The sequence below is a fragment of the Dysidea avara genome, chromosome 5 (assembly GCF_963678975.1).
Source record: "Dysidea avara chromosome 5, odDysAvar1.4, whole genome shotgun sequence".
NCBI lineage: Eukaryota > Metazoa > Porifera > Demospongiae > Dictyoceratida > Dysideidae > Dysidea > Dysidea avara.
Genome location: NC_089276.1, coordinates 24,299,204 through 24,311,608, shown reverse-complemented (window position 1 = coordinate 24,311,608; position 12,405 = coordinate 24,299,204). Strand labels below are relative to the sequence as shown.

Below are 12,405 nucleotides of genomic sequence, written 5' to 3'. Positions count from 1 at the left end.
ACTGTATACTGTACTGTATTATTTATATTTGTAACCGAATTTTGGAAAATCACCCATATGGGTGCATTTGACACCTAAAAGATTTAATGATCAAATCACAAACTTTATAGTGCAAATTTACCTGTTAATGATTGTAAACCATTCTCAATACCTTAAATTACAAGAAAATTCTTGAAATATTTTTAAAACTGTTCCCTGCTCTTATTAGCAACCCACTAAACATGAAAATTCTAATTATTTCACGTGCGCCCATATGGGTGATTTTCCAAAATTCAGTCACATTTACAGGTACGTGAAGTCATAGACAGTATTTAACATAATTGAGAACCCAGCAAAATAATGTGAAAGTCATAACTACCCAGTTGTATATGTGTGCATTATTAATTGTCACTAACTACCTGTATGTACTATTTGAAGATTTTAAAGTTGATAGTGATCCTCTCCAATCTCCTCTATGTCTCTCTCTCTTGTCTAAAGAAATAAAGTTCATTGACATGTTTTTAAGTGCTACCAAGAAATGATTATTTGTTTAACTGACTTGCTTACTGCAACTGATACACTTTCTTATTTGCAGAGAAAACAAACTCTGGATTGACAGGAACTATGTAATTAATTTTTTTAATGCGATTTTGTTTGTGTATAGATGCAGTTTCAAGTTAAACTACTATGAAATTATTACCACTCATTTCCTCAAGAAATGGCTTTAAGTTGTTCTATAGTAGTGCTTCTCAGGATATACTGTAGTATCCAGGAGTATGTTACCCAAGCATTACTCATGTATCCAAGGAAGCAAAGCTTAGTCTGTTATCCCCCAGCTTCAGGAGGTAGGTCTGTAGCTGTATCTTCAGAATGTAGCTTTGCAAATAAAGATAATCAGAATTCCATCTTAGGTATTATCCAGAAGCAGCTGTCTCCCTTACTATTGGCTTCAACCCTGTATCTTGCAGTTAATTAATTTAAGGCAGCTGGCACTGGTGGCTAGCTGACCCTCAGATCATGTAATTTCCCTTTTTGATTTGTCTAATGTTCTGTACTTGTGTTATTTGATCTGTAAAGCATTAATAAATAAATAAATAAATTACAGCTAAAAATCAGCTGATACATTACATTAAGTCTCAATGTGGAGATCACTTGCAGGCACTTTGTCCAATCAAAGTTTGGTACCTCTGCTGAATTGGAAAGACTTGAGGATTCTTCTCTTACAAGCTGCTTCCAGTACTCTACCAACTCTTGTCAATTTGCAGAGATGGTCCATACAATATGCTGCAAAGTACTTATTGTGTGATTCTACAATAGGAACCTGTCTTAAATGGTTGGCATAGAGCTTTACTACACAGTCAATATTACTAGGTACTGTAAGTCGTTAATAAACAGCAGAAATAAAAGGGGTCCCAATACAGATCCTTGTGGTATACCTGAAAGTACTGGAGATGGGGTACTAAACTTGTTGTCTACCACTGTTATGAGACTATTGAAATTTTATTAGCATATGACCAGATAATATGAATATCTGTTTCGGCCCTAATGCAGTTTACAACGTGCTACCCCAGGAAGTCAGAATACAAAGGAAATAAAATTCTCTCTGCCTACTACACTTACTGTATACTCTAAATGGGAAGCAGTACAATGGCTGGGCTGAATAGTACTACTGTATAGTTAGCTGACCACCAAGAAAGTAACATCATTCCTTGAACACAGCTCTGACCTTCTTTTTCATGGTAACTACCAATGGGTGCTGCACACGTCACAAAGCAGTTCATAACACACCAATCTGATTTGTGGACACTCCCTGATCCACTCTCAGATACACATTAAATACAAACTGAATGGGTGTTATCATACAGTATGGTACAGTAGTATTGTGTAGTAGGGATCAAGTAGGTTTGGGCTTTCCTATACCTGAAAAAAATCACTAGCCTAGCTCACTAACTGCAGTAAATGCTCCTTTGTCCTCTTTGTGTCCCATTTCTTTCTTCACTGTTGATTTGTGGGTAGCACTTGTGAGTAACCAGCATGATGATAATTAGATGAACAGATATATTATACTAGTATTTTTTTAAAAATGTTCAGTGCCAAAGTAGGGACTTTCCCACTGAGCTATGCTGTAACACCATCATTCATCTCTTGTTTCACTACTTTTGTTGCATAGATTCCTACAACCCTACTTCATTTTTTTAATTAACAATTTTTAAAAATACTAGTTTTAGTTTTTTGTTGTGGCACAGCTAGCTACAATGTAACTTGTATTAATCCACTTGTATTTTCCACATCTGTAGGTATGGGGAAGGCAGATACCATCATGCATCACTTATAAACATCTTGCCCATTTGCTCAGTGAGAAGTGGAGTTCCTTATACTCTGTGGTTATGGGCTGACTTCACTGTAATTTGGGGTTCTTGCTACGCTATTCAATAATGTGTACATGTATCAGGGGATTGCGTTCTAGATCCAAGCATCCCTGTGTGTCTCCAGCTGTCGACCTTGCTGTTGCTGAGGGGTACCTGTCTCCTTTAGAACAATAATGTAATATACTTGTGCTTGCTTCTTTTTCTTATAAAAATATGTCTACCAGAACAATGTAACTTGTAACTGTTCTATCATACCTGACTGTTGTATTAGAGTGACTGTTGTATTAGAGTATATCTTGAGTCAGCCAAGGGTTGTGCAGCTAGCTAGAGCAATAAGGAGTGGGTGATCTTGTTTACCGTTAAGTAAATAGCTAGATTGATAAGAGGTGGGGTCTCCATACTCTAACGCTATTAGTCCACCTAGATCTTTATTTGATGGATGTGGTTGCAAATGGGATCCCAATCGTGAAGTTGCAATATCTAGCTAGCGTACCTCTTATAGTAGTGCTGGGACTGAAGTGCTTCTGTAATTCAGCTCTGAAATAATTCTGTGGCGCCTAAATATGCTGCTGAAAGAAAGTGTTGATACGGAAAATTAATGCCTTGATATGGTTTCATTGGATGAAGAAGAAGACAAGCAGCCTGATTGAAGATTAAAGAAAATACAAGGTGCAGAGGGCCTACACTCGTCAGAACCCCAAAAGGCACATCCCACTGGTGTGTTTGTTATTGTGGCGTAAATGGTGACTGTGTGCTGCTTCGTTTGGCCTCTAGCCTTGTGACTGTGGTCAGACAGTGAGACTAAAATTCGAGTTTTGGCAACTTATTAAAATTCTATATCCGGTCACCTGTAAGTATTTTGTTATTTTTAATGCTGTATTATGTATTATATGGACTAGTACTATTCCGCAAAGGTGATTTTTGAAGGCGGGATTGCAAAATTTTCAGGGTAATCCCTACTTTAACAGTACTACTGTACCGTTTGATACAAATAGAAAACTATATGCATGCATGTTAGCAAGAGTACAATAAAGAAATTTATATTATGTACTTTTTAATATAAATGCTTTATAAAAACAGCTATAACTCTCCCACAGTCTATACATGTATAATGAGCTCATACATATTACTGCTGTTTCTAATGTTTCACACAGTGACGTTTACTAAAGGTATACTGAGCTCCATTCCAGCAGGCAACAGAAATAAATATCATGATAGCCACAACACTAACTTCTAAACTACAGAAAAATTTAAAAAGTTATACAAGTGTATATACAACATTTCATACCTGTAATAAAACAAGTAGCAAGGCAACATAAAGAGAAAAGAGTAGCCAAACTGCACTGTGTTGTATATTGTCTTACACCACTGTGGTCCACAGGAATGAACTAAGTGATATGAAGGCCCTTTGGGAATATGTTCTGTCATAAAGTCATATGAGGTTACAATATTGTTCCTTTTTATGTGTTCTTTCTTGATCATATCAACCTTTAAAAGTGGAATTTAATTATAATACATCTTGATGGTATAGTGATCATACACTACAGTAGTACTGTATAGTAGGGATCATGAAGGTTTGTTTGTGTTTACCCACCAAAAATATCCCAGCCTTACCTCTCTTTCATGATTACTTGGCAGTATTGGTTGGGTACTTTCAATGTGACCTGAAAAGCTTCCAATAAGTTGCTACAAAATTATAATCTGACAAACTAACTAACTAACAAGCTGATGCATTCAGCCAAGTACAGCTAATGCTACAGGATTGATTTCTTCACTGTTCAACATCACCTAGCATGCCTGATTCCTTCAAACAAGCATAACTCAGTAATGGCTAAGGCCACAGGATTGGTCATTCAATGTTAGACTTTTTCACTGTAACACGTTCCGCCACAGTTGTACAATGTACATGCATCATAGACTTACCTTTGACCCCCTTTGTGTCCTATTTCTTTTGGCTGACAGAGAAAGGTGTCAATTCATGAAGAAATCAAATTAGCACCTCAGGTGATTATTCCCCTTGTTAAAGCACTTTTTATTGTGCTATGTAGCTTGTAGTTTTTCCTTATCATCAAGTAGGGACCACAAAGGAGTAGGTGTGGCCCACAAAGGAGTAGGTGTGGCCCACAAAGGAGTAGGTGTGGCCCACAAAATAATATCATCCAAACACCAGCCTCAATTTTCCCAGATGACAATGAGGCAGTATTGGTTAGGTAAACCTAAGCCCAAATAAGCTTTCAGATCGACCCGAAACACTTTCAATAAGTTGCTATGGAATTTTAAAACAAATTTATTTAACGGAATTTTCTACTGACTGAGTAAGTAACTTAACTGATTGATGCCTTCAGACAAGCGTAACTTGATAACGGCTAAGGCTACGGGTTTGATTTTTTCACTGTTCCGACGTTGCTTCAGGCCGAGAGGTGCCTTTTGGCATACCGCAGTACGTACAATGCATTCTTCATGGACTTACCAGTGTCCTCCTTTGTGTCCCATTCATCTTAGCTGACTGTGAAAAGTGTCGATTTGGCGGTAGCACATGATGGCTTCCCTTCGAAACAGAGATTGTCCATATTTTTCATAGTGGCTACTCTGATTGCAGAGGTACTTTTCAAACTGTTCTTGATTTGTACTGCTGTGTAACGGGTTGAACATAGCCGACAACGAACCTTAATGGATACTTCACTTTTCAGACGATAATTGATATAACTGGGGCGCGTGGCACCATTTCTTTCTTTTGGTATGCATGAATTGCAGAAGTGTTTTTCGAACAGTTCTTGATCCGAAATGTTGTGTAACGGGAAGTACACAGAAAAACTTGGAATTTTCAACTAGAGTAGGGACCATAGCATATCGATAAAAAGTACTGAAACAAGTTGGAGTAGTCCATGATATTAAATCACATTAAAACTATAAGAAGTGTTATATCCCTACTGTGCTCAAGATACCATAACGGAAATACACAGTAGGGATATACAGTAACACTTCTTATAGTTTTAATGTGATTTAATATCATGGACTACTCCAACTTGTTTCAGTACTTTTTATCGATATGCTATGGTCCCTACTCCAGTTGAAAATTCCAAATTTTTCTGTGTTCTTGTACAATATTAGGGATCAAGGAGGTTAGGGTTTTTCTGGCCAAAAATATCACCCAAAACCAGCTTCACAATACCATTCTGGCACCTTGGCAGTATTGGTTAGGTATAACCAAGCCCAAAAGTGCCTTCAGTAAGACCCTAAATGCGATTGTTACAAAATTTTTAAAAAATTCTATTCAATGGAATTTTCTACTACGTAACTGCCTGCCTACCATGCCTGCCTGCCTGCCATGCCTGCCTGCCTGATGCCTTTAGCGTAACTCAATAATGGCTAAGGCTACGGGCCTGATTTTTTCATTGTTCAATGTCACTTCATCCTGAGACGTGCCTTTTGGCATACCGCAGTATGTACAATTCACGTATCATGGACTTACCTTTGTCCTCCTTTGTGTCCCATTTCGTTTTACTGACTGCCCAAGGTGTTGATTCGCGGTAGCACAATGCATGGCTTCCCTACGTTTGTAAACAGGAATCATCTGTATTTTGTGTGGTGACTGGATTGATTGCAGAGTAGGGCTGTACCAATACCACATTTTACATCCGATACCGATATCCGATATTTATTGTGTATTTCTGATAAAAAGTTTTCTAGGCGACCTCCCTTGTTTCCCTACTTTTTTTTCTATGATTCCTAATCAAACTTAATTCCTTATACTTGTACTTAAACATAACAATGCAAACAATTAGTACATGCAGTATACAAGCACGCAAAAAAAAACTTATGCTTTAGGTCTGCACATATTAATCAGGGTTACAATCAATATCATTGCAGTACATATCATACAGTACAGTAGTACTGTAGGGATCATGGAGGTTTGGGTTTTTCTAGGCCAAAACTATCACCCAAAAACCAGTTTCACAATACCATCCCGGTTCCTTGGCAGTATTGGTTAGGTATAACCAAGCCCAAGAGTGCCTTAAGTATGACCCTAAATGCTTCCAATAGATTGCTGTTAAATTTTAATTTTTTATTTCTATTGACTGACGAACTGCCTGCCTGCAATGCACGTATCAAGCGAAGCACAATGGCCACTTCACTTTTGAGTCAGTAATTGACAGTCGTAAACATTACTAATGGTGCCATCCTTTCTTTTGATGCAGTATGCACGGATTCACTACTCATAATACTGTTACAAAAAATGTAAACAAAAGTATAAGGAAAAATTAAAAATTTTAAGTTCGATTAGGAATCACAGAAAAAAGTAGAGAAACAAGGGAGGTCTGCAAATATACTAGTGAACATTTAATCCCTAATGCAGTCTATTGTTCCCTACTTTTTTTCTATGATCCCTAACATTCTTAATTTTTCCTTATATTTGTCCTATATGCAATGTATACAGTTATGTGCAATTGAATTTAACTCACCCATACATAGTAGATTACTTGCCAAATGCCATAACAAATAACAGGATAAGTAAGAAATTCAGTAAAAGTTAAATTGCAGATATTTCCGATTGGCTCAATAGGACAGGTGGTATATCCTTGTATAGAATACCTGTACATATATACACTAAATGGCTAACCGTTAAATACATGACAGCGTACCAACAGTACATGCTGAGGACAGATAAAAATAGATATAGAAATATGTAACCTTGTAAAAAATTATTAGCTTTGTTATTCTAAAACAGTCAAAGCAAAACAAAAATATACACTATTGTATGGATAAGCCATAAACGTATTTAAATAAACTAGACATACTTAAAAATTAAATTTTGAAATAGGGTATAGGGATCGTTGAAAAACCCACGGAACAAAAGAAATGGTTGAAGTAAATCAACAAGGATTGTGGTTACATTTAAAACACCCACAAATCCCTATTTTAACTATTGTTCACTTGATACTAGCTAATGAATCAAAATAGGGATTCTAGGACATTCCCTCAAAATATTTAGAAACACAGTAAATTCAATTCTAATATGGTTATTGAACACTCTCTTGATCATTCTTGGCTATACTTACTTGTATCTATCAAACCTTTATACTTTTCACCTCCCATTTAATTAAGAATGAATTCAGGGGTATCTAGGGTTATTTACTATGATAAATTGTCAACAGTAATAAGAAAGCTACTGAGCTAAATTTAGAAAATGGGAACTACAGAAACCTATCCATATCACTACTAATTCATATACATGCATACATACAATACTGATAGCATTAAGCTACTTTGAAACTCACCATCTCAGAGAATTGACAACCAAGGCAGGTGATATGTGCAAATATAAGGAGGTCATTTTGTCCACTGAATGAAATACAAGTGGATTTTTCCACATTATAATCCCCCAAAGTAGTGGTCCATTGCAAAAACAATACAAGGCTACAAACACATATCCAGCATTTGTACCAGGAGGAATCAACCACAGATAAGCTAACAGTAGAAAGTGAATATAATAGCAGAAATCAGCAAAGAAGTAATGCCAGTTTCTTTGTGAGTAGCGCCAATATCGATATGGAAGTAGAATACATGCTTTCTGTTACAGAAGAAACAATAATTAAAATACAAATTAATATAAACACACACATTTTCAGTATTAGTATTTGAATATGGTCAATTGTATGCATGCAGTATGCTTCAACTACATATATAGGTGTACACTCCCACAAGCTTTGACTATACAAGTACACGAAAAATTTGGAATTTTCAACTAGAGTAGGGACCATAGCACATTGAGAAAAAGTACTGAAACAAGTTGGAGTAGTCCATGATATTAATCACAGTAAAACAATAAGAAGTGTTATATCCATACTGTGCATTTCCGTTACGGTATCTTGAGCACAGTAGGGATATAACACTTCTTATTGTTTTACTGTGATTTAATATCATGGACTACTCCAACTTGTTTCAGTACTTTTATCGATGTGCTATGGTCCCTACTCTAGTTGAAAATTCCAAATTTTTCGTGTACTTATTTGTTAACCTTTTTTGTAAATAATTTTACTATGACTGGTGAACCCATGCATACTGCATCTGAAATGGTGCCGCGCACCCTAGCTATATCAATTATCGTCTGAAAAGTGAAGTATCCATTACGTTTCATTGTCAGCTATGTTCAACCTGTTACACAGCATTTCGAATCAAGAACTGTTCAAAAAGCACCCTCTACAATCCACGCATACCAAAAGAAAGAAATAGTGCCGCATGCCCCAATTATATTAATTATCGTCTGAAAAGTGAAGTATCCATTACGCTTCGCTGTTGGCTATGTTCAACCCATTACACAGCAGTACGAATCAAGAACTGGTTTGAAAAGCACCTCTGCAATCATAATAGCCACTATGAAAAATACGGACGATTTCCGATTTCCGTTTCAAAGGGAAGCCATCATGTGCTACCGCCAAATTGACACCTTTCGCCTTGCCTGTCACTGTCAGCAAAGATGAATGGCACCATAGATATTATATGTAATATGGATTGGAAACACATATACTGTAAATAATTTCTCTATCCTCATTACGGTGCACTAGTTTTGAAGATGTTGACAGCCTGTTCACAGGCCCTTTCTCTTGGTTAAGTAGTAGTGTAGACATTAATTTTACATTGTCGTGTGTTATGTTGTGTACTGAACAAGAACATGGGCGTGTTTTCTGATATGGAGGCAATACCATTGGCAACAGGTGGATAGTGGTAGGTGAGTATCAGCTTATATCTCAGCAGTGCTGCTATTAACCAACTAATGATGGCTGTATTTGCATTGCTTATTGAATACTTGGTACTGTACGTTACAATAAAGTTTTAACTGAAGTCTTACTCTGTTAGGGTAAAATAATTACAAAATGTGGTGCCTGTTTTGGCCTTGTTTTATCGAAACGAAAGAGCTATACAGTAATACAACTATATCTGAGTAGTCTATTTACATTGTACCTGTTATAAGTGGTGCAAGCAACAGAATAGAAGTGGTGCTGAACATTTAGTTTCTTCAGGAAAATTACAAAACTGTTCCGTAACACCATAATTCAATTTAACAACAAGAATTTTGCCAACCTACTGTTCGCCAAGAGCCAATGTGTCTAACCAGGCTAGCCTCCAGTTAATGTAGGTGGTAATTTTCCCAGCTGTAAATGACAAACACCACTTAGTAGCTTACAAGAGAGCGAAGTACTCCAGCTGTAATAACCTAATTTATTTCACACACGTAACAAGGATAGGATACATTTATTAACACGCATTCATATGGGCATTTCCAATCCATGTTACGTATAATATCTATGATGGCACACAAAGGAGGAGACTGGTAAGTCCATGAAGAATGCATTGTATGTACTGCAGTATGCCAAAAGGTACCTCTCGGGCTGAAACGACGTCGAACAGAGAAGTACGTACTGCGATATGCCAAAAGGCACCTCTCGGGCCAAAATGACGTCGAACAGTGAAAAAATCAAGCCCTGTCATTATCGAGTTACGCTTGTCTTGAGGCATCAGTCAGTCAGTCACTAGAAATTCCGTTGAATAAATTAAAAAAAAAAAATTCCATAGCAACTTGTTGATAGCATTTCGGGTCGATATGAAAGCTTGTTTGGGCTTAGTTTTACCTAACCAATAGTGCCTTATGGTCGTCTGGGAAAATTGAGGCTGGTTTTTGGGTGATGTGATTTCGTGGGCCACGCCTACTCCTTTGTGGTCCCTACCACAATACAGTTACTATCGTACTTATATATACTAACACCAGATTATGGGTCTGTCTTCCGTATTATATCAAGCCAAGGTAGTGAGTAGTGACTTCTATAATACACAACCTAACTATGCAATATCTTGATTTAACAAGGTATACGCACTGCCTTATTATACACAGTTAGGTGTGCGTATATAATGTCAATATTCCAGAACCAGTACAAAACGTGATATATACACTGGCTTTTCTACTGGCGTAACTGTGACAAAGAACGTGTTTCAGAAGTGAGTCAAAGGTGAGGGCAAAGTGTACAAAGTAGATGTAGGGGGTTAGAATAATAGCCTTATGGTCATGAAGTTTCCTTGAGATGCTGCCATGAATTCAAGAGAACTAAGGGTGGATGAAAGAGCAGTGTCACTCCAAGAATTTGGTATTGGACCAACAGCCAGTAGGTACTGAAGGCAGCTCTCTATTTAGGAACTATAGCAGTAGTCCAGCTACAATGAAAGAAAAGTTGTACCAGCAAACCAATCTAGAGTGGAGAGCTACAGTAGCCAACTGTTACTGGGTACCATAACCTGGATAGCTTAGGTTATCAAATCTCTCCCTGACGGCTCTACAGTTGCCCTGGAAAGAACTGCAGGTGTTGCTAATGTTACAGCAAGGCAAGCCCTACTGAAAAGCCAAATGAAAGAGACCAGATAAGCAGTGAAAGGAAACCTGTAAATCAAGGTACAGTAGCAAGATGTTGAAGTTATCACTTGCTAATGATGTTCATTTGGGTCCTTGACAGTACTACTACTCAACAGATAAGGCTGGCAAGTGTGCAAGTAAAGGGACTAGACAGCCAGGATGGATTTCAGACTGGTTTTCTAAGTCTGAGCTGGTTGATGACCTTGCTTGGAAGAGTTGTGACTTTATGATCCAGTGAAAAATTGCTTAAGATTTCAATTACTAATTTGGTTATGGAACCCTTAGTAATTAATAAGGGACAAGTAGTGGGGAGATTTGCTAGTATCTCAGTGATGCTGTCTGGACAAAGCATGGTAGCGAGAACAAGTAGTAATGAAAAGCAGCTCCAAGACAGAAATTGGCATACAGAACACCTGAATGTAGGGAATGATTGTAGTCCTGTCTGTCCTGAGAAACATAATTACAGGTATCTGTGTGCATGGTGCAATTATTCCTGGGTGTTTGCTTTGTCACATGAAGAGTTAAACTTGGTTAAACATCACAGAATTGAGATTTAAACATCACAGATAGAAATGACAGAGCACAGACCTTTCGAGGTGTTCCCACGCAGATTGTCATACTCTGTGTGGGGAGAATTGGAAGCTAAATTGGATCAATTATTCCATGTTGGATGTATAGAGCAATCCAGCAGTCCATATACGTTTTGCTATAGACCAGAAGTCTAAATCTCAAAGGAGTTACATAAATCCTTGCAAACCCCATTTACTATATCTTTGGGTGGAGGCTATTCTACTGAAGCTATAATTATACCAATGTAAATTCAAATGATAATAAATCTCAACAGTAAAATTTAAACCCTTTAAATACCTAGATTTTACATACCAGTGGTTTATGGGATACAGCAAATTAATTTTTCATGAATCTGCATAGCTGGTTAGTTGTCTTGTAACATGGAAAAAATTATTGTCAATCTTTTAAAAGTACTTGAGGGGCCCACAACTCCCCTGAAATCTCCTTGATATCTTCAGTTGTTGAAATCTGAAATCTTCAAAAAGTTCTACTCCAAATCTCAAAGATTTGAAATCTCGTACAGGATTTTCGTAGTTGCGGACCCCATGTAAGTGCTAATATACCTGGAGAATCTTGTAATGTTGTTGCAAGTGGTCAGTGTGCTTGGAAATGAAGTTCTGCAAACCTTCCCAAGTATGATCTATTTAGGGGGCAAGCAACTATGTCCTATGGCTTCTGTGAATAAAATGATGTTTTACAAGTACACGAAAAAATTTGGAATTTTCAACTAGAGTAGGGACCATAGCATATTGATAAAAGTACTGAAACAAGTTGCAGTAGTCCATGATATTAAATCACAGTAAAACAATAAGAAGTGTTACTGTGCATTTCCATTATGGTATCTTGAGCACAGTAGGGATATAACACTTCTTATTGTTTTACTGTGATTTAATATCATGGACTACTGCAACTTGTTTCAGTACTTTTTATCGATATGCTATGGTCCCTACTCTAGTTGAAAATTCCAAATTTTTTTGTGTACTTGTTTGTAAACTTTTTTTGTAAATGATTTTATTATGACTGGTGAACCCACGCATACCGCATCTGAAATGGCGCCGCACGCCCCAGCTATATCAATTATCG

General features: G+C 37.1%; 1 protein-coding gene across 3 annotated transcripts in view; it reads right to left on the bottom strand.

The window, feature by feature from the left end:
• Positions 1 to 3,372: 3,372 nt before the first annotated feature.
• The window catches only part of LOC136256945 (uncharacterized), a 53,453-nt gene continuing 44,420 nt past the window's right edge, over positions 3,373 to 12,405 (bottom strand). For 2 of the 3 annotated variants that reach the window (XM_066050016.1, XM_066050017.1), the window contains 4 exons: positions 7,628 to 7,920; positions 6,812 to 6,941; positions 3,637 to 3,836; positions 3,373 to 3,586 (listed from right to left, as the gene is read on the bottom strand). In XM_066050016.1, coding sequence (XP_065906088.1) covers positions 3,487 to 3,586; positions 3,637 to 3,836; positions 6,812 to 6,941; positions 7,628 to 7,920 — 723 coding nt within the window. In that variant the 3' untranslated portion in view covers positions 3,373 to 3,486. The remainder of the gene's footprint in view (positions 3,587 to 3,636; positions 3,837 to 6,811; positions 6,942 to 7,627; positions 7,921 to 12,405) is intronic. The other variant, XM_066050018.1, reaches the window with a different exon arrangement.